Source organism: Bufo gargarizans, chromosome 6 (genome assembly GCF_014858855.1).
Source record: "Bufo gargarizans isolate SCDJY-AF-19 chromosome 6, ASM1485885v1, whole genome shotgun sequence".
Lineage (NCBI taxonomy): Eukaryota > Metazoa > Chordata > Amphibia > Anura > Bufonidae > Bufo > Bufo gargarizans.
The window spans coordinates 66,832,421-66,859,227 of record NC_058085.1 but is presented as its reverse complement, the minus strand read 5'-3'; the positions used below and the strand labels follow the sequence as shown (position 1 = coordinate 66,859,227).

At 45.3% G+C, this 26,807-nt stretch overlaps 1 protein-coding gene across 3 annotated transcripts in view; it reads right to left on the bottom strand.

Annotated features, from left to right (window-relative positions):
- Nucleotides 1-13,573: 13,573 nt before the first annotated feature.
- The window catches only part of RNF157 (ring finger protein 157), a 128,199-nt gene continuing 114,965 nt past the window's right edge, over nt 13,574-26,807 (bottom strand). For 2 of the 3 annotated variants that reach the window (XM_044297999.1, XM_044297998.1), the window contains 3 exons: nt 24,920-24,965; nt 24,553-24,651; nt 13,574-15,176 (listed from right to left, as the gene is read on the bottom strand). In XM_044297999.1, coding sequence (XP_044153934.1) covers nt 15,055-15,176; nt 24,553-24,651; nt 24,920-24,965 — 267 coding nt within the window. In that variant the 3' untranslated portion in view covers nt 13,574-15,054. The remainder of the gene's footprint in view (nt 15,177-24,552; nt 24,652-24,919; nt 24,966-26,807) is intronic. The other variant, XM_044298000.1, reaches the window with a different exon arrangement.

Sequence of the window (26,807 nt, the reverse complement as noted above, 5' to 3'; positions counted from 1 at the left end):
GTCCGCAAACCGGACTTGGCCGTCCACAGCGTTGTACTGTACCAGCAAAGTTGATGAGATTTGACCAGTGGCGCCGATCTGAAATCTGCAGCGTGTCAATTTATGCCACAGATCTCCGGTGCGTATTTCTCCTTTTGCAATGCATAGGGCAAAATCTTCATGTAATGCATGCTTTTTTTTTTCTGGGCAGCGTACCCTAAATGTGAAAGAACACAGGTCAGAATTGTGGCAGAAATTTGGGCAACTGAAAATCAGTTCCACGCACCTGCATCGAGCACATGGATTTCTGCAACAAGTCTGCCACGTGTGAATTCATTCTAAGGCTACATACACACGACCGTATGTGTTCTGCGGTGTGCAAAAAAAATAAAAAGGATGACATCCGTATGCCGTTTTTGGGGGCGGATCCATTGCAACAATGCCTAAAACGGACAGGACAAGAATAGGACATGTTCTATTTTGTTTGTGGGGCTACGGAACGGACACACTGATGCGGACAGCACACGGTGTGCTGTCTGCATTTTTTGCGGACCCATTGAAATTAATGGGTCCGCATCCTATCGACAGAAAAAACGGAACGGACACAGAAACAAACGTTTGTGTGTATGTAGCCTAACTCTTTTCATTCTACGGAGCAGGGATCAGAAAACTGTGGCACACCAGCTGTTGTGAAACTACAACTCCCAGCATGGACACTCGCTCGGCTGTTCTTGGAGCTCCCATAGAAGTGAATGGACCATGCTGGGAGTTGTAGTTTCACAACAGCTGGAGTTTTCTGATCCCTGCTATTGAGTAGCATTTTACGGTCACAATTACATCCCAGCTACTTTCTGTGAGTCACTCCTTAGGCACTTGTATTTGGGTGCAATCCAGCATTTTTTTTTTTTACCCGTTCCATAGAAATCAATGTAAATTGACACAGTTGCAATTTAGAGTCGAGAAAAATTCCACCAATTTCTATACAAGAAATTGACATGATTTGCATCTCACAAAAGCAACATCATAAAATGTGAGCCACAGCGCAAATTTCGGAGGCGTCCGTCAGCAGCCGTTGTGTAGCGCAGGATTTCCTCTCCTGCAGAGCTGGGTCTAGTCGCCTCCTGCCTTCCCTGTTGTGAAAACAATGATCTTCTTGTGTTTCCGGCCCCCAGCATACACGGCCATGTCTGCCAAGTCTACCTTCATTGACAGGGGCAGAGCTTTTGTTCAGCAGCCTTGTTAAATGTAAATGTGCGATTGTTCTGGCACCTTACAAGACAAAGAGGGAAGCGGCTTATGGAGGACTCCGCATCATTTTCCAGAAACTCCTTCAGCTGCTGTTTTTGGTAGCGACCCCGGATGAGACTCCCTGAGATGATGCGTCTTCAAGGTTTGTCAGAAGCCGCTCATGTCAGTATCAGGCATGTGAGAAGAGTATGGTCGACAGACATCATAGGGCCCCCTCTAGCAAAACTAAGAGCGGCCTCCTCCCCACTGAGAGCTCAATGACAGCCAAAAGCACTGATTTCTGGCAGCGGATTAATCCCTTCCCTCCAGTGAATTAAACATGCATGCTTGGCCGTTCCAAGTCTGGGAGGAGATGGGAGAAATAGCTGGCATGTGCAGCTTTACTTGGCAAATAAGCCACTTCTACCCTTCTTATAGAGAACAGTTTTGGAGAAGTTTTTTTTAAGATGTTTCCAATCAATGGCAGCTGCTAGATAAGATGGTGAGATGAGGACTGCAGATGTAGACGGGTATACAGTAGCAGGGTAGAAATGGACAGGAAAACCCATGGTCAAGATACAAAGGAGCTCTTAGAAGCCCTGCCTCCAATGCCACCAGATGTAAGGCAGCTATCCTAAAAATCAGTGTTGAACATGACTCAGATATTAAATAAGCCAGCATCTCATCTGCAGGCAGCTGTTTCGGGGGTGATTGCCCCTCATCAGTGCAGAGCAGAGAGTACTGGCTTAACTGGGTGAGAGGCTTAGGTCAGGATTTGGGGGGTACTATCTCTCCTAGAGGCAGAGCTTGCTAAGTGAGAGCTCATTTGCATCCCTTTCTTTCCAGAGGAGCATGTATGGCCTATAAGTCTCTCCACGCCCATTAAGGAGCTCTCCGGCAGGAGAGATAATACCTCCCCCCCAAAAATCCTGGTCAAGATGCAGAATTCACATTTAGGACTGAAGATTAATTGGAACCAGAAGTATAGGCCAGAAGAGAAGAAGGGTGCAGCGCTCAGCGATCTCCGGCAGTCCTATAGACCTGGAATCAGCCATCTCCGGCACTCCACCTGTTCTAAAACTACAACTCCTAGAATTCTCCTTTCAAGAACAGTCCAAATAGGTGTGCATGCTGGGAGTTGTAGTTTCACAGCAGCTGGAGTGCTGAAGGTTGCTGATCCCTGTTAGACTATGAATGGAGTGGCGCTGAGCATGCTTGACTGCTGCTCCACTTAGACCCCTTTTATCGTGATCGAACAGTGGTCCCAGCTTTCAGACGTCCACCGATCAAAAGCTTATCCTGTGAGTAGGTGATTCGTTGTCATTCTGGGAATACCCCCTTTAGACACCAGTATAGATATACAGTATATACTGACACTTCATTTAACTGCCTCTGTCATCCCGTCTCTGCCTGTTTGGGTAAATTTTTGAGGCATACACAGCAGTGTACGCGTGACACCCCCCCCCCCCCAATATATTTCCATAATCCAGTGTGACTCTATATACAGCCAAGGGCATGACTAGAAAAGAATGGGCTCCATAGTAAAATTTTGAATGTGGCCCCAAAACTTTTCTGCAGTCACCCATCCCATGGCTAAGCATGACCGCTCATATTCGCCATACAATCCCCCACCGACTCAGCCATGTAAAAAATAGAAAAATATAATACTAGTGCTGGAAAGGAGGACGAGTCAAGAATTTACTTTACAGAAGGCCGTCTGGGCCCTGTATGCCCCCCCCCCAACACAGTAGTGATGTGTTGTGCCCCCTTCTAAGTGGTTATTCCCCCTTAGTGCCCCCGCACAGTAGTCATGCCCTCTGAGTGACCATACCCCCTCGCAATAGTGCTGGCCCTGAAGTATTACTAGAGTAAAAAAACTGTAATACTCAACTAGCCCTATTTCCATCCTGCTCTCCACAGCAGGCGCGATACAGGGCTACGGCTGCTGAGCGGGGCAGGAGGGCACAGGCCGGGGAATGAGACCTGGGTTGCAATGGAAGAATTATTAGTGTGTGAATGTGTCAGGCCCCCTGCTAGGGGTGGACTGGCCATAGACCCTACAGGGAACTTTCCCAGTGGCCCAATGCCCAGAGGGCCACCCAAGCGCTCCTCAGTGCCGTTGGCTAGGTACATCACAATCCGTTTCCGTACAGTATTAGCAAGTATACGCAACCGAAGCAGAGTTCAGTTTCAAGTTTTAAAATGGTTCTCCACTTAAAAAATCAACTACCAAAGTTATTCAACAAAGTCACGCACGACTTCGTGAATAACTTACTTTGGCTCATCGGAGCCCATACATTCTAATACTGTACAGAGACGGATCTCTGTACAGTATTATTCCAAAGTTTTGAACTAAGCGACTTCGGATGAAGCCTCCAAAGCTCGCTTCGCTGAACACTACTAGGGAGGCTGGTCACCGCCGAGGAGAGATGCAGTATCGGCCTGCAGGGATCCGGAGGGATGCAGGTGCCGGGGAGCAGGTAAGTATGCTCTAAAGGAGGGGCCTATATAGGGTCATTATAGGGACTGGATAACCCCTTTAATTTCCCAGACTGCCCCTGCTACTGCTAGTCCCATAGTGGCTACTAATTTGGTGGTAATTCTGCACCTGTATACAGCAGAAGAGGCATGGCATTGCTGTGGCTGAGGGACTAAGATTCAGGATACTTGTTTCAGTATGGCCGTTTATAAGGTGTATGATCTAAAGGCAGCAGTGCGCCATCTTGTGGTGATAAACCTTCACTGCAGGCAAAGCAACAGAAATTGTGAGCCTACCCAAAAAAATGTTCCTAAAGGTTTTCCACTCCTACATGTGAGCTTTATACTTCTCTAGGACTGTCCCACAATCCCAAATATTCGATATTCTGGTTTGTTGGTGATAGCTAATGTTCGGGATGGGGAGGTGGAGTTTTGCTTACAGATTATTGAGGTTCTGCACATTTTTTTATAACATTAAAGGCAGCACACATATTAGTTATTCTGATCATTTGTATAGGTTGTTATTATCGACTGGGGTTTACTGTTGGAAGTTTTGGGGGTTATTTTGTCTATTTCTGAATTACATCCACATGTACCGAAAAATAGAAATCACTGCAATTCTGCAGGAAAATCTGCATGTATTAGTTATATTTCTGCAGATTTCACCCTGCTGGAAGAGGGTAGACAAGGGTTATACAAGGCACTTACTAATGTATTGTGAATGTCCATATTGCTGGACTCATTTTTCCATCACATTATACCCGAATTGTATTCAGGGGTTTACGACCACCCTGCAATCCACCAGTGGTGGTCGTGCTTGCAGACTATAGGAAAAGGTGCCTCTCTGGTGGCCGGGACCATGGGAGCGCACATAGCCTGTCGCTTTTTCCTATAGTTTGGTCATAAGCATAGATACAAGCCGTGTATAATGTGACAGAAAAATGAATCCAGCCAACAAAGGAGGCAATATGGACAATCACAATACATTAGTAAGTGCCTTGTATTAATCTTGTCTACATGATGAATGCCATTTACTGAAGTGAGACAAACCCTTTAAGGCTGGGGTGATACGGGGATCTCGGCAGTGACACCCGTCATGCGACCAAAGATTGCTGTGTAAGCGATTGAACTCAATGGGGTGACTATGTGACTTGCAAGTTTCTTGTAAATGCAACCCCAGAATTTGTGCTCCTGTCAACTTGCAAGTCGTTCTGTGATCCCATTGAGCAGGGGCGTCGCTATAGGGGAAGCGGCTGCTTTGGGGCCCTGACCCAGAAGAGGCCCATGCAGAAGGAGGAGGACTAAAAGATTTTGTCAGGGCCTTCTCAACAGTATTACACAATGACATTATATACAGTGACAGTATAGACAGTGTATGGAACAGCAGCCGGGCCTGGTCTGAGAGAGCCATCTTTACTAGCCACCGGAATGAGGGAGGCATGAAAGGAAGGGGTTGCGAAAAAATTACTGGGAGAGGGGGGTCCCATTCAAAAATTTGCTGTGGGGCCCAGTCATTTCTAGCTACGACACTGCCATTGAGTTCAATAGTTGCACTGCAAGACAATGACCTATGGTCATAGTGAAGATCACAATGTAGTCCCAGCCTTATGGCCAGGGGCGAAGCAGGAGAAGCGGCTGCTTTGGGGCCCGAACTCAGAAGGGGCCCACCCAGGCGTAGGACTAACAGATTTTATTGCCAGGGCCCCATCTACAGTATTATACACTGACATTATATACAGTGACACTGTAGAAAACGAACGGAACAGCTGCCGGGCCTTGTCTGAGAGAGCGATCATTTAAGAATTTGCTGTGGAGCCCGGTCATTTCTAATTATGGCTAGATATACCATTAAAGTCAAATTGTTGGGAGTCTGACTGCCAGGACCCTCACTGATCCCAAGAACAGAGAAGCCGTCACACGTGTGCAGTCACGCAAATGGGGAATATGGAGACACAACAGTAGAAAATCTGAACTTACTGGCAAATATAGTGGATATGCCCTAAACGAGTTGTTAGAAATCCCATTAATCGCAGTGTACTGTAACATAAAAAGAAAAAAAAAAGCCTATCACAATCTTTGTAAAAATGAAGCGGGTGCATACCAAGAACCTTAAAATGAGGTGTTGATGCAGAGCAGGCAGTGTGTCAGCAGATGATGACCTGTCGTATTGTACTAAGCACTGAGGGGTCATTAGGACAGCAAAGCCTTTGATGGAGCAGCGACTCCTGCAGAACAGGTTTTACCTTCTTGAATTGAAGGGGGTTAAACGTGTCCAGCGTGAGGCGGAGACCCAAGCCCTTACCGGATTTATGGCAGCGACTCACAGTCATTATCTACAATATTGTCAGTTATTACCATTGTAAGATGTCAGTCCTGTTGAGCCGCTGAACAATAGTTAATGTAGTCAGCGTCCCCTGGACGTAATTCCTGTATAAGGCTGGCCACATCATTATCTGTAGTACCACTGCAACCCACAGTGCCATAGAACCCAATGTTAATCTAAGCACAACTTTAGGGGGTCTAGGAGTCATAACCCGAATATAAATGCTAAATACAAGGGGCTCTACCTGGATTTGTTCCCATGGATGCGATTCTTTTAGCACCATTTTTTTATTTATTTTTTAAAGGGATTGGCAACCGTCTAAAAAATATTTCTGTAATGCCCGACCTTGTGGGCACTATACTAGGAAAACCCAAGCCCCCTCATGTCTTACCTGAGCACCCCAGTTCAGTGTACCCCGCTGCCCAAAGATCCAGTACAGGTGTCCTGGACAAATCTTCGTCTGTGCTTGCGCTCAGAGCATTCAGGACATGCGCAGGTACAGCAAATTGTTTACACATTGAACAAGGATGCTCAGGTAAGGGTACATTCACATCAGTGTTAGAACAGCCTGCCGGAATTCACCGTATCCTGCATAGTCATAATGCCGGGAACCACCAGATCCCCATTGACTATAATGAGATCTGGCGTAAATGCCGTGTTTCTGCCAAATAACGCTACATGCAGCATGTTTTGCACAGGCTGCCGGATTGCCAGTAGTGTGAACCTAGGGCTTTGAGTTTCCTACGCTAGTGCCCACAACTTTAGGACGTTATAGTGTTTAGATTTTTTTATAAAGTGTCCAATCCCTTCAATATTTGTTCTTCACCCTGGGTTCATTTTGCATATGGGTTGGGGCTAAATGGTTAATGGTGCTTTCCCAGATTCTGATATTGATGACCTATCAGATCGGCTTGGGTCCGACGTCTTGATTGATTAGCTGTTTGAGGAGGCAAAGGTGCTCTGGTGAGCATCACGGCCTCCCAGGAGCTTACCAAGCAAAGCGCCATACATTGTATAGTGGCTGTGCTTGGCAGCTCAGCGTCATTCACTTGAGGGACTGAGCTGCATATAGGCCACGAGACGTCACTGACCTAGGAAGAGGCTGCTGTGCCGCAGCCTCTTCAAGCCCAGTCAGATCCCCACAGGTCTGCTATTGATGTCCTACCCTAAGGATAGGTTATCAATAGAATCTTAGGGCTCATGCACTCGACCGTTGCAATTTTGCAGTCTGTTTCTAACAGATCTGTTGTTCCATATCAGTTTTTTTTTCTGTTTTGTGTGGCCGCATCTGTTCTGTTGTGCCACAAAACATATCCGTATGGTTTCCATATGCGATCAGTTTTTTGCGGATTGCAAGCGGAAACAGGAAGTTTATTACTGTAATGTTTGCCCATGTGTTTACTGCTTGCAAAGTGGGCATGGAGCCGCAAAATACGGATGAGTTCCGTATATTTTGAGGAGCCATTGACTCGAATGGAGCCACGGACCGTAATTCGCGGACAATAATAGGACATGTACTACTTTTTTGCGGAACGGCCAAGCGGACATACGGAAACTGAATCATTTCTGTTGTTTTTGTGGACCCATTGAAGTGAATGGTTCCGCAAAAAAAAAAAATGAACGGACACGGAAAGAAAATATGTTCGTGTGCATGAGCCCTTAGAAAACCTCTTTCTTCTTGGCATGGCTGATGGTGATTTGTTGGTACCAGTGTATAATGTGTTTTATTATATATTATATTCTCGGTTTGTTGTAATTTTGCCTCTTAAAGTCATCTCACATACCCCCTAATATACACATGCACACTGCACTTGGCCAATTGTGCATGTGTTTTCAATGGGGAGTAAAGAGCCCCTTACATGTGCTGAAACTCGTACAGATTATCGCTAAAGAGTGTACTTGTGCAATGATCTGGCGGTGTATATGTGCTGTCGATTACCTGATGAACGAGCGAAATGCTAGTGATCAGCAGATTGTCGGGAAGGAACACTACCACATGTGTCTGGCAGCATCTTAAAGGGGTATTCCCATCTTAGACAATGCAATATGCCCCCATTGTCTGATAGGTGCGGGCCCCACCGCTGGGACCCGTACCTATATCGAGAATAGAGCGGGGAGCGCTGTGGCTGGAGGACCCCAGATTTCCCAGGGTCCGTCCACGACCAAGCGCTAATCCCCGCCTCTCCCATAGGAGCATGCGCGGCCTATGCTCTCATTCATTTCTATGGCCAGTGCTCGGCTATTTTCGGCAGCCCCATAGAAAGGAATAGAGGGCGCATGCGCAGTGCGCTCTCCTTCACTTTCAGGGCTCCGTACTCGATATAGGTGCGGGTCCCAGCGGTGGGACCCGCACCTATCAAGTCAATGGGGGCATATGGCATTGTCTAAGATGGGAGTACCCCTTTAAGATGCTGCCAGACACCTGTGGTAGTGGCTTATCTCTTGTGATGACAAAGGATTTGGCATGTGGAAATTCAACCTTTAACATCATCTGTCGGGGATCAGTCTGACCTACCAAAATCAGCGGGTTTGGCGACTGCTCTTATGTATATGCCCACCTTTCTAACATCAGGCATACTGATTGACTGTGGCATAAATGTGTGATGAGTGGAGTTCCAACGACTGGGACCCCATACCATAAAACGAGAGGCCTCCTTGACGGAAAGGTAGCTTGGGCTGTGCAGACATTGTCTACTATAATCTATAGAAAATGTGGAGTACAGATTTGAAAAATGGTGTAGTACTGGAGCTAAGCATCATATTTGGGGAGCATTTCAGCCATGTTTTTTAGTCGCATATACCCCCTTTAACTCTTACAATGTCAGCAGGACACAAAAACCATTAAAAGGCACCTGTACTGAAGAACAGGGTAACAGCGGAGGCTCTGTGTATCCTACTACCGGAGTACAGCCTCATGCACACGACCGCAAACCATAGATCCGCAAAATACGGACACCTTCCATGTGCAATTTACATTTTTCTCACAATACGGACAAGAATAGGACATGTTCTATAATTTGCAGAACGGACACATGGATGACATCCGTGTGCTGTTATTTTTGCAGACCCATAAAAATAAACGGGTCCGTGTGCAATCTGCAAAAAATGCGGATTGGACACGCATACAGAAATATGGTCATGTGCAGGAGGCCTACGGATACGGCGATGTCATAGTGGTTTTTCGAGAAACAACAGGCAATGTTGAGATCTGAGGAAGAGGGCGCACACAGCTCAGAAATGAAGAGACGTCCAGTTTATTCAGCTGTGTCGTCATGCAGGGCCGCACATACACTTACATATTGCATTGATACAAAAGTGAGGAGAGGAAGGCCTTGTGAGAAAGACACCGCAGGAGCCGGGGTGTCAGCAGGGTGACCTCTGGAGCATACTCATCCTATTATCATGTGTGCATAGAAAGATGGGACCTACAGCCTGCTCTAATCCCTACACAGATGTTCAGGATGGTACATACATGTAATCGTATATTGCTTTATTTTACATACCTATGTACAGACCGAACCGGTATACACATCTGATCACCGGCCAGGCTTGTGTGTAGATACAAAACTGATGGCTTATAGTATACAGTGATATGCAGGACGTTTAGACACCTCCCCGGCATCACATGGCAGCGTACATACTGTATATAGGCTAATGCAGCTCCTACTGGAGATATGTGTGTGTCCATAAGCTGAGACTATGTTGCTTTTGCTATGATTGTTACTAGTATACAGCAGTTAGAAAATTACATTATATCTCATGAAATATGTATAATTGTCTGTGGGGTTGCACAGCCGGGTTTAGCAATTAAAGGGTGCCACCGATGTCCTCATTTAAGAATTTAGACTACTTTAGTTTGCTCGGATTTCCCACCAAAGTTAGAAAAACGTCAACCCTGCGTCAATCTGTCTGTGGTCAGATCCATGAGCAGGTGGTCAGTGATGCATCCATGAAGGATCCGTGTGTCCGTTTTTTGCTGTCCATGTTTCACTGACACTGACCAGCTGAAAAATAATTTTCAAAGAATCTCTTCTTAATGATCGGACCCATAAACTATAATGGGCGTGATAGATCCATGAACACGGACAAAATAAAGCAGGCATCCATGCTAAAAAAAAAAAACGGACCCACGGACCGTGCTGAAACACTGATGTGTGAATACACACATTAAAATGAATAGGGACGAGTGCTGTCCGTGTAGAACATGTACAGCACACGTCCGTGAAACACTGACATGTGAATGAGGCTTTAAAGGGATATTCCCACCTGGATGCTTAGGATATATCCACCAGATATGCCAGAAATGTCTGCTGGGCAGGAGTCAAACCTGTGGGAACTGCTCCGATCTGAAAAGAATAAAAAAAAATGGGGCCCTGCTGAACAACATAACATGCCATGCATGCGTGGCCAGCGTAAAGTCCCATAGGGGTGAATGGGGAGGGCCGTGCATGCATGGCATGCTCTTAATTCACTGCAGTATATGATGGAGTCTCATCCTGAGGATGTGCCATTAATGTCCAGATCGGACTATCCCTTTAAGCTCTGGAGCCTTTTCAAAACTGCTAGAACTAACTGTGGTCATGGTCCCAAGAAAGGGATGATCCCAAATAGTCCCACAGGGCAGTAATAGTCAAGAATTTTTCAGTATGGTGTCTACTTTATGTGGAGTTGGGGGACAAGGGATAGGCACATGTGGCGCCCGAGGACGTTGCTGCCATTATTCTTGCATGCACATTTCTCAGATGCCTCAGTGCCCCATGATAGTGATAGCAGCCATAGTTACTTGTCTTTATCCATGACCGACCGTGCTTCTTCTCCCCCTCTGCCCTGCACTATGTATGGCAAAAGTCTCACACGCTCCCCGATAGCTAATAACACTGGTAGACTCTCACACGTCCCTACATAATACGCTAGTGAGTAAACCTACTGCAGAAAATCCCGGTGGCCTAACGTGAAGATCTACCGGTCCCCACTCTGCTGGAAGTCAGTGAGTGGTCACCACTGCCATTTAGTCAAATATCCATTTCATCATAAAATTGCCTGCCTCCTTATAATATGTAACACTTATTATAATGATTCTCCGAAGTGACATAGTCCTATGAGTGAACATGGTGGTGTTCTCCGAATGTAGTGTTTATATAAATGTTAGTGCGCACAGGCTCATTGTTACAGGGAGGTAGAACAAGGAGAAAATTATACTGGGAATTTTGGTAGGGGATGGGGGTATCTGGGGATATACAGCAAATGTCACTTTATAATTTAAGATCCTAGTCTTAATGTCCACCTATGAACATCATTTTCATCTGCTTTCTTTCCTAAATAGATCCGAAATTCTGTACTGATCGACTTCTCCAAATCCAGTCCACAGGCATAGCTCTGATAAATGATCAAGACCTGGTTGCCGGCAGCCACCAATATGGGGAGCCTACTACACATTATTGTGGTCATTGAACTCAACAATTAACCAGTGTGCAGTCAGCTCCCTCTAGTGGTAACTGCAGACAGCCAAGAGTCTATCATTTAAAGAGGACCTTTCACTCGTATACAAACTAAAAACTAACTCTATATGTGGGCAGAGCGGCGCCCAGGGGTCCCCCTGCACTTACTAGTATGCCTGGGCGCCGCTCCGTTCGCCCGGTATAGGCTCCGGTGTCTCAGCTCCGTCTGTTGTACTGGACTGATTTTTTGTAGGAGGCGTGTCCCTTGCTGCAGCACTGGCCAATCGCAGCGCACAGCTCATAGCCAGTCTATGAGCTGTGTGCTGCGATTGGCCAGCACTGCAGCAAGGGACACGCCTCCTACAAAAAATCAGTCCAATACAACAGACGGAGCTGAGACACCGGAGCCTATACCGGGCGAACGGAGCGGCGCCCAGGCATACTAGTAAGTGCAGGGGGACCCCTGGGCGCCGCTCTGCCCACAGATAGAGTTAGTTTTTAGTTTGTATACGAGTGAAAGGTCCTCTTTAAACTGATTCTCCAGAATAGATATATTTTTTTATTTTTAAGATGGCTGCACAAAGGCAGGTATAATAAACTGCCGGTGAGGAATAGATTATGATCAGGTAATTGCTACACCTATACTGGAGGGAAAGAGCCTTGGTACTGGGGAGCCTGGAGGTTCGCTTCAAGGGAAGAGCTGAAGTAGAATAAATAAGAAAGAAAAAAAGGCAAACACAAAATGGAAGATCTGTGCAATGTAAACCTGGTGGACGTAAAGCAAAAAGTAGCAAACGAACACGGGATTAACGCACATATATACACAATACTGCAGTATATACATCCTGGCCATGTAAACATTGCATATATAGGAGCATGGAGATAAAGCAGCTAAACCGAGGACTCAATGTTCATAGTTGCTCCTAGAAAGTCATGAAATTCACCTTGTTCCTGCAGCCGTTTTTTTTTTTTCTAAAGCTAAATTATTTCTGGTGCAGTCTTACGCTTCATGCACACAAACGTTTTTTGTTTCCGTGTCCGTTCCTTTTTTTTGTGGATAGGATGTAGACCCATTTATTTTAATGGGTCTGCAAAAAATGGATGCAACACGGATGCCAAACGGACGTCATCCGTATTTTTTGCGGACCGCAAAATACATATGGTCGTGTGCATGTAGCCTTATACTGTGTAGTACAGAGAGGCAGCCACTTCTCTGGTAGCTGCAATACCTTCTGTACATGCTTTGCAGCCACATGTGCTCGAATGGTAGTCACCCAGACAAGTAGTGGCTTGGTAACTCAGATTATACTATATGTTTGCAGTTATTACTTTGTGCAGATTACTGACCGCAGACTTACTGTAAAATACTGTATCTCTAACATCATGTCCTCTCTGTATCTAAAACTGAACCTCTCAAAAACTGAACTTCTTGTCTTTCCCCCATCTACTAACTCACCTAAACTTGATATTTCAATTTCGGTCTGCAGCACTATCATAACTTCTGTGCAACATGGCCGCTGTCTTGGGGCCACATTTGACTCTGATTTTTTCTTTGTTCCCCATATTCAATTACTTTCTGCACCTCAAGAATAATCACCAGAATCCGCCGTTTTCTTACGGTGGAAACGGCAAAAACTGCAATGCATTACTAATCGGTCTCCCTTTCACTAAACTCTCCCCCCTTCAGTCTGTCCTAAATGCTGCAGGCTCATCTATCCATCCAACCGCTACACTGATGCTACTAGTCTGTGCCAGTCACTTCACTGGTTGCCCATCCACCACAGAATACAGTTCAAACTTCTCACCCTCACCCACAAAGCTCTGCAGAGTGCTGCACCTCCATACATCTCCATCTACCACCCTACTCGTGCTCTCCGTTCTGTTAGCGACCCAAGATTAATAACCTCCATAATTCGTACCTCTCACTCACGTCTTCAATACTTTTCTCGAGCTGCACCTACTCTCTGGAATACTCTGTCCGGAATACTAGGTCAATTCACAACATTTCCACCTTTAAAACACATCTTTTCAGGCAGGCTTATCAAGCTACCTAAAATGACTTTTCCCAGACTAAACCTCTCCCTCACCAACTCCTCTGGCCTAAACTCGATCCTCTAGTAGTCCCAAACCCGAAGCAGATCGGCCGGCACCACTCCTGTCAGTTCACTAATGGCTCAAATCCTACTTATCACAATCAGCTACCTTATGTGTCACCCCCAATTCCTCATAGATTGTAAGCTCTTGCGAGCAGCGCCCAGACTCCTAGTGTTTTAGTTGCATATCAGCCAGTTACTTTTGTTTTGTACATGAATCCTATGAATTTGTAAAGCGCTGCGGAATATGGTGGTGTTATATAAATACATTTTATTATATTACTACTGTATAGTGAAGCTACCTACTGTATGTTGATCACAGACGACCGGCACCATGAAGTGGCCGCATCCCTTTTATACAGGTACAGTGGCTTGTCCATACGGGCGGTTGTGCCTTGGTGTAAATGGGTGACACTGTTGGCAAGTGGCATCTGTCAGTGCTCTGCGAGGGGGTATAAGGACTTATTGCCTTTCCCATCATGGTTACATAGTGAGGCACATGCAGGAGCACAGTCCTATACTCACAAACCTTGATCTGCACATGGAAACTATATTTACCAGCAAAAGTGCTTTGGTAAGAACAATACTTGGTGAAAGCAGATGTACAGCCAAACTAAAAGCTTCTGGGGAAGGTGTCACCATCAGCAGCAGCTTGGTACATAGATGGCTGGAAGAGCCTCTACAGACGGTTATGGGAAAGGGATCCTGACTAGAAACAGAACAGAGGTACAGTATGCACACTGGTGGTAGTAGGTACAGAGGCATCATCCCTGTACCTCAGAATAACTGCGGCCACCTACTTTTCTAATCATACAGTATACGACAGAGCTAGATGCTTCCAAAACTGTATATTTCTCAACCATCCTCACTCAAGAATGGGATCTACTCCACTCACCCTCATTCAGTGGCACTGCCTGTCTACAGCGGACTGAAGACTTCCATATACATTACATTAACCCTTGACCTTAATAAGAGAGCTAAACCGTTACCACCACCAGTCTCTCCTCCTCTGCACTGGCACCGAAAATGCCTAAAAGCTTTAGCAGTAAGTGGGCCGCTCTGGGTATTTCTTGTTCTCAGCTAAGACACCAGAGGGCGCTAGATTTCACTCCACGAAAAAACAAAACAAAAAAAAACCCTGCTGCAGAAGGCAGTGCCAATCCTCGCAACTTTACACAGAACATACATTGCTAGCTCCCTAACTATGGACCACATACTTGCGTTACGACCTAAGACAGCTTAGTGCGTGTTTGCCCATTTTGCTAATTTATACACAGGCTATATACATGACTAGATATACAGCGACCAGTACCACCGCACCTTGAAGAGGCAGCAAGTGTACACATCAACCTACTGAAAGGTGAAGTGTTAAAACAAGGTGACTGAGGGCGGAAAGCTGGCACCAGGTATAAACAGTGAGGTGTCCTGAGTGACGTTACGGAGGTGAGAGTCTCTCTTGGTGACTGGTGGAAGGAAGTGTCCACAGGATAGCAGCTAATCCTTGACAGAAGCGTCGTCACACGTCCTGAGCGCCCAGCCGCCCTTGTCTGTCTCCCACCTCCTGTAAAGAGATGCAAGTGTCCGACGTGTGGTATGGATGTCTTCTTCTCTGGCTTGGAGTACCAGGGTAACAATCATCTGAGAATCAAACGAAGGAAGAAGAGTTATTGGATTCTCGCCCGAAAAGATGCAAACGAAGCCTCATTCAGACTTCATTTTGCAGCCCAACCGTAGGTCTAATGATCCAAAAGTCCAGCATCAGAGATCTGTAGTTTGGGTCATCAGATCCATGGTTGGACTATGATTTGAGGCTGTGTTATAGGAACTAAAATCCACCAATGTTACGGGCGTCTGAATGAGAGGCGCTGAGCAATGAGACACAATGCAATCAAATAAAAAAAGGAATAAACATAGAGAACACTGAAGCAGGGATGTAGGAAATAAGGAGGATGACCTGATGAGACACAAATTCTACACACAAAGGGAAGCAGAGCAGTATATATTCCCTACAGAAGATCATGGACTCAAAAAGCCATGAGACCTGGCCCAAAGAACTTATAAAGAATGGTGGGAAGATTAAGGGATTAATGTCTTCTAACTCTGGCCGTCTATGAAAACAGAGCTCTGGAAAGCAGCAGATTTATTGTTAAATGGCAATGATGAAGCATTTTTACTGCAGTGCCAGACTTTCATACCTAATCTTCAATCGGTATGGGTTGGGGGTCCGGAACGGCCACTGCGGACGGGCGGTAGAGAAGGAAACAACAAGATGGGTAGAGAAGAGGAGATTGAGGCAGAAATTGGGGAAAAAAAGACAAATGGGCAACAGGCGTGGAAAAGAAACATCACATAGAAGCTGGACTATAACGTAGCAGGACACGACCACAAGACCTGACCTCCAGAAATCAATGGCCAAATGTAACTGTCCTCCCCGTTTGGCACTGAACTCCTAAGAGTGTCCACCCAGTGCACCCCCCATTACAGAGGACACAGAAAACACACTTGGGACATTGTGGGTTAACCGAGGGGAATCCCTAATTCAGGACCCCCAAAATGGAAAACAGACAACTCACAGATTTGTTATGAAAATTGTGTAATCATTCAGTTCTCCTGTGGCGGTGCAGCAGGAGACAGTCTCTTCATTCAAGCCCCTTGGTCATGCAATGATGAGTAATGCGAGGGTATGGGACCCACATTCTCGTGATTAGTGGAGATTATAGCAATTAGACATTTATGTCCTTAGTGCTAAAAATTCTTTAAAGGGGTTGCCACCCTTTTCTGAGTGGTGGCTGCTTCCACTGACTTCAATGGAAAAAACTCTGCAGTAACGAGCACTGTCCACTACAACGCTGACAGTGAGGGCTGTCGGATCCTGGTCGATCAGCTAGTGATGGCCTGTCCTGAGGATAGGCCACCACTCTGAAAAAACTGGACAATCCCTTTAAAGAACAGCGCTATGTATCTGATGTAAGGTTGAGTGATAGACTTTGTGCTCTTCACCGCTGTATTCACAATTCTGCTAGCCGTCACCAGCTAAGAGTCTTAACTGCACAAAATTCTGTTGCAGTGCATCTTGGGAATTTTTTATTTTTTTTTATAACAACCTACTCTATATTGCTACATGTAAATACAAAATTTCCCACAAAGCAAAGCAGAAGATAGCAGTAAAAAAAAAATATGCCGGGTAGCTGCCGGAGAAAAATCGCTGCATGCAACAGTTTTTGCTGGCCAAATCCTGCTAAACTTCCCGGCTGGCATTGTGGTAACATCAGGGTTGCACCGCCAATGATGCCAGGTGAGGCGATCGCCTCAGGCAGCACCAGGAGGGGGGCAGCCAAAAGGTCTTTCTCCTCAGGCAGTAAAAAGGCTAGGTGCACCACTGGGAAACATCCAGCAATGTCAGATCCAGAGAGCTCATAAGGGTGAAAGAAGCCTAAGGGTGTTGTCACACAAAACTTTTCTTTTGTGGCAAAGCCAGAAGTGGATAGAAGGGAATGAGACATATAAAGGAAAGACTTCTACTTCTCCTTTCTGCTGTGTCCACTTCTGGCTTTGGCTCAAAAAAAAACTGCTGCAAAAAGCTGTGTGGAGCCACCCTTACACAGTATCCACGGCATAACATCACTGGAGAGGACGACCTAATTGTAATCTGTATACACTGCCAAGTGTGTTGTGCAACTCTGTCCCAATCAAATATGGAGCTTTGCCTGTGGTGTAGGCCTATCAATTACCTGCTAATAGGGGTGCCACCAATCTGACATGCATGGTCTAACTCTAGGATAGCCTTTAAACCCTGAACAATGCTTAAAATGCCATGAGTACTGGCCACTGGACTTAAGGCCCTCATACACGTTCGAACAAGCTGTTGGCTGTCGGCAGTGTAATGTGTGTAGGGAGCTCCTGTCTGAGTCATCAGGCAAAATTAAAGGGATTCTGTCATGAGATTTTTTCCCCTATAACCTAAACATATGCTCATGTCCGGAGTAATAAGAATAATCCTAAACTGGCCTTATTAAACTTCACTGTGGCTCTATTTGCCCAAAAAACAGGTTTTTATAACCTGTCAATCCCTCACTTAAGGTGCCCAAGGGGAGGTCCGTTAATACAGGGTGCCCAGCCGCACCCCTCGCCGTCCGATGCCCAGCGCCGCCTTCTGCGCCGCCTTCTACAGCTCAGCGCCGCCTCCGTAATCCTACCTGTCCCTCTGCCAGATCCCACGCCTGCTCACTAGGCTCAGCCAGATGCGCCGTAGACTCCTGGCAGCGGCTTCATTTTAGGATTATTCTTATTACTCCAGACATGAGCATATGTTTAGGTTTTAGGTGTAAAATCTCACAACAGAATCCCGTTGTGCCGTCTGGTTTTGAGATCTGGCACAGGGTCTCAAAATGGCAGCACAACGGTTCAGTTTTGTCATAATTCATTATCAATGGGGACAAAACTGAACAAACCGGAACGGAGTGTACCAGAATGTATTCTGTTCCGGTTTGTTGCATTCCCATGCGGCATAGAAAACTGAAAAGGCCAGATCTGGCACTAAAAATCCTATAAGTCAATAGTGCCGGATCCGTCATTTTCGATATATTAATACAACCGAATCGGATCTCAAAACCGCACAGCAAAAGTAGCTTAAGTCACAGCCTGAAGTGTCAGGCAGCGGCTTTCTCCATTCTACCCATTAAACAGTGTATGGCGGGGAACCAGGATATATAGCTGTTGGCCAATCAATAATTCAGCCAACAGCTATTGAATGTGTGTGGCCACCATTACTGGGAGGGCTGTTTCTTAAGACCCCTTGCAGACGAGCGTTTGTCTGCAGCGCAGCTCCCAGCCTGACTGGGTCACATAGCATCATAGATCAATAAAATTGCTATGTAACCCTTACAGTTTTGGAATGTATTGGATAACACTGGCAGCATTATGTCAGTGTTATCCAATACATTTCAGAACTGTAAGGGTTACATAGCATCATAAATCAATATAATGCTGGCGGCGGCGCTTGGAGTTCAACTCGGACTCGCAGCGTGACAAACGCTCGCCTGCAAGGGGCCTAAGAGTAACTTACAAGCCAAGAAGTACAGCAAAACGGATGAAAAGTAAAAAGATAAATAAATGCACAATAAATTAGTACATTTTACTTGCCATCTACAGACGGCGATGGCTGTATCTTTTAGTTCAAGTCAGTGTGGAATAGTAGTGACTTACTGGACTCTCTATGTGTTATACCATTTCTCCCCTCCCATATCCAATGCTTGCTCTGGGAGAAGCTTGCAAGCCTCAGAGCATTACTCTTTGTGCAGCTCCTGTAGTAGACCCTAGGAAGATTTTTCAGATTTTTGAAAAAAATCTGAGCAGTGCCATGGGTAATAGATATCCTGACGCCTTGGATGATAAATGACATCCTTTGTTTAGGACGACAGTATGGATGCCACACGGTGACCATATTGGACACCAACATCTGGTGACTGTAAGGCCATTAACAGAGTGGTCTTGCCGAGTTTTGTATCATGCAGCTGAAGCCGCTCAGGTCAGGAGCCTCTAAGCCAATTAGTGCACAAAGCCTTGGAGAAGACCTGCAACCTTATGGGCATGCTCATAGGCCTCTGGGTTGCAGCGGGAGACCAGTAGGTAGCACAATCAAGCAGAGCGGAAAGCAGTGAGCACAGCTGACACGTAGTGAACATGAACTTTTACAGCAATTAAAGGGAACCTGTCACCTAAAAAACGCCTCCCAAACCACCAGCATTACCTTAAAAGTAGCCAGCAGTATGTTCCTAAAGATCCTCTTCTTCCTCTGGCCAGATGCACCAAAATCTTGAAAAACTAACTTTAATCCCCTGCACGCGCTCTGTAACAGCAGAGTTTGAAGTCAAGGAGGCAGCGGCCTCCTGGCTTCAAGTCAGGATAACCACGCCCCCTTTCCCTGCCCCTTCACCTCTGATTGACAGCCGCTCACGTAAACGTCTGACGTGCACCGACACTCGTCCGGCTTTGCTATCGGCTGTCAATCAAAAGCGAAAGGGGCTAGGAAAGGGGGAGTGGTTATCTTGACTTGAAGCGAGGAGGCCGCTGCCCCCTTGACTTCAAACTCCGCTGTTACAGAGCGCGTGCAGGGGATTATAGTTTGTGTTTCAAGATTTTGGTGCATCTGGCCAGAGGAAGAAAAGGATCTTTAGGAACATACTGCTGGCTACTTTAAGGTAATGCAGGTGGTTTGGGAGGCGTTTTTAGGTGACAGGTTCCCTTTAAGTGACAAAGAGAGAAAGTAAGACAGGAAACACACAGCAGGGAGCGGACAAAAAAAAAAAGAAACAGGGGAAAATGATTGGATGGGGTGGATGTGCCGTAAACATGTACATGTGATTGGAGTGAAAAACAAATGTGTCAGTGAAGAGAAAGATACTGGACCAATGGTGTGAGGTCACATATAGTGGGTACTGGGGTGAAAAACCGTAACTGCATGCAGTTTCACCATGAATCATGCCGAGTTTGGAAGTTTTGAGTGTTTTCTTTCCCAAAGGTGAAACTCCTGTAAAATGTATGCACCAAAAAAAGTATCCTTCAATTGCACTTATCACAGCGCCCATCAGACAACATGACAGCCTCTCTGAGCATGAGAATGAAGTATTGAGGCACTCAGGTTCTTTTTGCAATTTAAATGAAATTTATTTCATGAATTAATCTCTGCATCATCCATTCGCCCGTGGTATATATAGGAGCATTAAACAACAGAATATTTCTGACCAAACGTTTCGGTCACGGTGGACCTTCGTCAGTGGTCATATTATCTGAGTGATGTATGGCTGTGTTCTGGGGCGCTGGATGCAGGGGCGCCCCAGAACACAGCCATACATCACTCAGATAATATGACCACTGACGAAGGTCCACCGTGACCGAAACGTTTGGTCAGAAATATTCTGTTGTTTAATGCTCCTATATATACCACGGGCGAATGGATGATGCAGAGATTAATTCATGAAATAAATTTCATTTAAATTGCAAAAAGAACCTGAGTGCCTCAATACTTCATTCTCATGATAAATGGCTTAATAAGCCCTTGATTGGCACCGGTGACACACTTGAATAGAGTGCGGTTCCTCACTGTATTATAAGCCTCTCTGAGCAGTCCATACAAAGTACAGGCTGCCATGGGCCATCAGTAGGGGCGAACTGGCTATAGACCCTCCAGGGAAATTTCCCGCTGGGCCAATGCCCTCATGGCTGCCCCCTGAGTAGAAAACAATCTGATGCTCTCAGCATTATAATAAATGCTAGAAGCATCGGGCACTTATGTATCTGGCCAGCTGCCCTCCTGAAGTCAACTGTATTGCTAGCCTCAGGACAAGGATACAGTTTTATACTGTGGCGAGGGTGGCGGGATTTTGTGCTGCACTGTGGTATTCGGTTCTGCTGATGCAGTATTAAGTGCGGCACTATGGAGTTGCTGGCTCCGCCTACTTGTGTTGCCCCGACTTCTTTCAATTCGGGCCACTTTAAGTTCCCAGTCTGCCCCTGGCCATCCAAAAGGGGAACAGGGAAGCCAAGTGGAAGCCGCAGTGACAGACCCCTAGAACACTACCTTCAGAAGGGCTTGACTCAATTACAGCCGCCCAGTCATCTCTAACCCCTGTCTGCACTGATTTCTATGATCAGGGCAGTATTGCAATCAGCCCACCAGCTTTCTGTCATAGACACGAGAGACGATGGAGCCTGGAATGGGGAGTAACCCACTGGACACCATTTGGGAAGGCACCCCTCCAATGCTCCACATTACCAGGCATGGCAACATTCACCAACCTTCACTGTGCTAGCTCTAAAGCTATAGAATAATTAACCTCTTAGAGTGCTAGAGTTATTAACATTCAGCCCTCTACAGATTGGGAATTTAAAGTAGCCCTGGAAAAAATACTAAAAGTGGCCTCGTAGTCTGGTCCAAATTGATGGAAGGCAGGGTCAACACAAGTAGGTTGGGGCCAGTAATACCATATTGCGGTACATTATACCAGCCCAACAGAGCCAAATACCACAGTCCCTCACACAATACTGCCCCAATCAGCACAAAATACATCCCTAAAAAAATCCAGTGGCAGGCCACGAGGAGGCCTCAGTTGGCCCCTTGGGCATTGGCCCACTGGGAAATTTCCCTGTAAGGTCTATAGCCAATCTTCCCCTGTATACAGCATGTCAATCTATTTGGCTGATTTTTACCCTGGATATGGTTTCTTTTAATTATGACGGGTACAATTCTAAGCAAAATGCGCATGTATTACATGTGTATCTTGCTGTGGACCTGTAGCAAAATCTGCTGCAAAGAGCTACCTATAACATACTATCACCCCAGAGGGATAAGAAATACTTCTATTTTGTTAAAAGCACCAGCAGAGTAGCTGCACAAACCTGAATTCCCTGCAGCCTTATTATCAGAATGGCTCTGGCTTGTAAGTGGAGAGCCTAATGACATATTTATATATAGGAGTGGCTAATGTGTTCCTGCCAATCAACTGTTTGAAGGGGCCGCAGTGCTTGGACCTTCTTAGTGGACCAAGCACAGCGCCATACATTGTATAGTGGCTGTGCATGTTATTGCAGATCAATCCAATTCACCTAACTACATAAATGCCATGACCTGGGCCCCCACTGATTAGATATTTTTGACCTACCTATCTTGAGGATAAGTAATCCATTTTAAGTCCCAGGGAACCCCTTTAATATTTACAACACCTCATATCTTAATCCCTTTAAAGGGGTTGTCCCACGAAAAATATTCAACAGTTTTCAAACCAGCACCTTTATCTGAATACTTTTGTAAAATCACTGCAAATCATGCACTACAATGTAAATGCAATTGACAATATATGGCTAAACCCTCACACTGATATTAAAATGAGATTTTTGCCAATATATTCTTATATCAAGAACATACCGGAGCCTGCGCACCCCGTCAAGGTATCTCAAAGTGGCAAGGGACCTAACGCTAACCTACCTACCCCGTATGGGTAGTTACTGATAGAACCATAAGGTCCGACACACAGCCAGCAGCTCCCAGTTACCTCCAGCGTGAAATCACACATACAATGGGAGGAGAGAGGAGGCTGTGAGTCCCACCTATAACAGGCTCATGTGACGCAGGCTACCCAGGTGCACCTGAATGTTACCCATAGATCAAAATCAAGGCACATTCAAACCCGAGGTTGCCCCACCTCTAGACATACATGTACAAGCAAAATCACTGAATAAAGTGGTCTTACATGGCAGAAAATACTCAAGACCCCAAATGCTTTTGCGCATTTATAACCGGGGAGCAAATTCTGCACATGTGATACATTGCTAGCAGCAATCCCCAGCAAAATTGCATACAATGGAGGATGTCAGCAGTGGACCACATGTACCACAAAAACACACAGGATAGCCAAATGTGCGGATGAAGCTATAAGGGCTCTTTCACTGGAATCCGCTGCGTGAAAGAGAGCCAAGCAGAGACAATGAGCATTAACATGACTGATAATGCTCTGTGCCTCTCTGTGATCTTTTTACTACAAAATCACGGTGACAACTTTATCTCACTGTCATTTTGTAGTAAAAGATGACAGAGAGGCACGGAGCATTATCAGTCATGTTAATGTCTCTGCTGTTAAGGATGGGGCTTGGCTCTCCACGCACGGGAACTGCTTGTGTGAAAGAGCCCTAAGAAATACATTGTATGTGTGATTTCACGCTGGAGGTAACTAGGAGCTGCTGGCTGTGTGTTGAACCTTATGCTCCCATCAGTAACTACCCATACGAGATAGCTAGGTTAGAGTTAGGGTCCCGTGCCACATTGAGAGACCATGACTGGGTGCGTGGGTTCCAGTATGTTCTTGATATAAGAATATATTGGCAAAAGTCTCATTTTAATATCAGTGTGAGGGTTTAGCCATATATTGTCAAATGCATTTACCATTGTAATGCACCATTTGCAGTGATTTTCTATTTCGTATAGCTTCATCCGCACATTTGGCTATCCTGTGTAGGATGTTTTTGTGGTACATGTGGTCCGCTGCTGGCATCCTCCATTGTATGCAAATTTTGCTGGGGATTGCTGCTAGCAACGTATCACATGTGCAGGATTTGCTCCCCCGCTTATAAATGCGCAACAGCATTTGGGGTCTGGAGCATTTTCTGACATCTAAGGCCACTTTATTCTGTGATTTTGTTTGAATACTTTGGTAGTTGAACATTGTTAAAAATGTTGCATAGCCACTGGGTTATTCAATAAAATCTATCTGTATAGTGCCACCTGCTGTTTGTTTTTTCTTATTTCTTTGTCCTGCTCACCAAGATGGCCGCACATGCTCAGTTTTAATCTTCAGCTGCCTCCTGAGCTGTGATAGGGAGAGCTGAGACACGCCCCCTTATCTGCAGCAGGAAAGACACTCCCCTTCCACTGTCACCTTGATATAAAATCTAGCAGAGCAATGAATGGGGAGATCTATGGATTCATGTGAGGTACAGGGCTGGTTCTAGCTTTGTTAGAAAAAGGTCATGTTGATGATGATGTCTGGTTTTCATTTTTTACATTAGTCATGGGAGAACCCCTTTAAATTCACCATTGCCCAAGATCTCATGAAACATATTCATAAACCACTTGAGCGATCTCTACCAGATAATATGGGCTGAAAATATTGACTAATCTCACCGATGGCATGTACCCTCTGGGTGTAAAGAGATTGATGGAGAGTGAGAGGAACATAAACAATGCAGGGAAAAGTAAAATGCAAAAATGGTTCTGTAACATGAGAACAGACCTCCAGCCATGGAAATGGAGTGGACAGTGAGACATATAGAGGGAAAGCTTAGGAGGAACAAGAGAGAGAAACATAGGGAGTCACAACAGAATTTGGAGACAGACAAGGAGAGGGCACGTTTCCTAATCACATTCATTACAGGGTGTGTTCAGCTTTGGAAGGTCAGCGATACCCATCACTACAGACAGATGGGCAGCAGGAGAGTTCATGTTCAGGAGGCAGCCACTCACCGGCCAGGCAGCCCTCAGAGCCCCGCACATTGTCCAGAGCGTCCCGCAGTGTGACGTGAGCAGCATTGTTATTGTCACACTCTCTGCCAGTCCTCTGCCCTGCAACAGAGTTAAGGAAGTTAGAGGTGGGCAGGGTAGGGCACAAGACAGACTGCCCAAGGTATCTAGTGTGCACAGTAAGAAGAGGAAGGAGAGCTGTGGACATCAGCATAGATGCCATGCAGGAGGGACTAAGGACATGCTGAATGACGAGTTGATGATTTTCAGTGCACTGTATAATGACTGTGGACCAGAAAACTGCACAACATGTAGGCAGTGTGTATCATGCACATGAGACATTCGATAGGGTAAATGTTGGGAGTGTTACCATCATCCTCCTCTGGGGATGCAAATTCTTCCTCTGTGACATTTCCCTAAGAGAGAAACAAAAAAAAACGTCAGTCAGGCAATATACAGCCAGTCAGTGGGGACTAATTAAAGGGGCTGTGTCACATAACATTCTACATTTTTCAAACCGGCACCTGGATCAAATTGTAATTAAAAAATTAGTAAAGCCAATAAAATGTATCTTTATCTAATGTATTTCATTTTTGTCCACCTCACTGAGCTGGTCGTATGTTCTCAGTTTAAATCTTCCACTGCCACCAGCCATATGTTCTGTGGCGGTTACAGGGAGAGAGCTGCGGCACAAAGGACACATCCCCTGAGCTGCCAGGCTGAAGGTAATCTAGCAGAGCAATTGGAGCAGTGAATAGTGAAATCTCTGGACCCATGTGAGGTACAGGGCTGGTTCTAGCTTTGTTAGAAAAGTAGTGTCATGTACTATATAATGTCTGATTTTCATTTTTACATCAATCATGGCATAACCAGTTTAAAGAAAACCGGTAAACTCCACTATGCTGCCCTCACAGAGCAGAAGGGAACAGGGCCTCAAATCTCATTGAACTCACCTCCCTTGCAGCGTTGGCATACTGCGAGGTTCACCCTGTCAATACCTCAAAAGTACATTCAAAGAGACCACGGCACTCTATAGTTCTGTTTGCATAAACTTCTTATTTTAATCCATCAGGAGAAAGTTACATTTAGCCTCTGGCCAAGGTTTCGGTCTAACCTAAACCTTTTTCACGGCCTTAGTCAAGGTAGCATAGTGTGTGCAGGATGACGCCATCCTGCACACATTATGACTGAGGCCGTGAACAAGGTTTAGGTTAGACCGAAATGTTGGCCAAAGGCCAAATGTAACTTTTTCCGGATGGATTAAAATAAAAGAAGAAGTTTATGCAAACAGAACTATAGAGTGCCGTGGTCTCTTTGAATATATGGAAATCCACTTTACCACTGAGCACCGCCTTCATCCTAGAGGTGTGCCGTTCAACTTTCTCTTTCAATCAGTACCATAAAAGTACTGAATTCTAGCCCAGAGGTGACAGCCTGCTGAAGTCAGCAGGTCTGTCAGTATAATATGCAGCCCTCACTGAGGACGGCATAGTAGAGGTGACGGGTTCCCCTTAACCCCTTAAGGACCAGGCTCATTTTCACCTTAAGGACCAGGCCATTTTTTGCAAATCTGACCAGTGTCACTTTAAGTACTGATAACTTTAAAACGCTTTTACTTATACAGGCCATTCTGAGATTGTTTTTTCGTCACATATTGTACTTCATGACACTGGTAAAATAAAGTCAAAAAAATTAATTTTTTTGCATAATAAAATACCTAATTTACCAAAAATTTGGAAAAATTTGCAAATTTCAAAGTTTCAGTTTCTCTACTTCTGTAATACATAGTAATACCCCCAAAAATTGTGATGACTTAACATTCCCCATATGTCTACTTCATGTTTGAATTATTTTGGGAATGATATTTTATTTTTTGGGGATGTTACAAGGCTTAGAAGTTTAGAAGCAATTCTTGAAATTTTTCAGAAATTTACAAAAACCCAATTTTTAGGGACCACTACAGCTCTGAAGTCACTTTGCGAGGCTTACATAATAGAAACCGCCCAAAAATGACCCCATTCTATATAAACTACACCCCTCAAGGTATTCAAAACTGATTTTACAAACTCTGTTAACCCTTTAGGTGTTGCACAAGAGTTATTGGCAAATGGGGATGAAATTTGAGAATTTCATTTTCTTGCCTAATTTTCCATTTTAACCCATTTTTTCCACTAACAAAGCAAGGGTTAACAGCCAAACAAGACTGTATCTTTATTGCCCTGACTCTGCCGTTTACAGAAACACCCCAAATGTGGCCG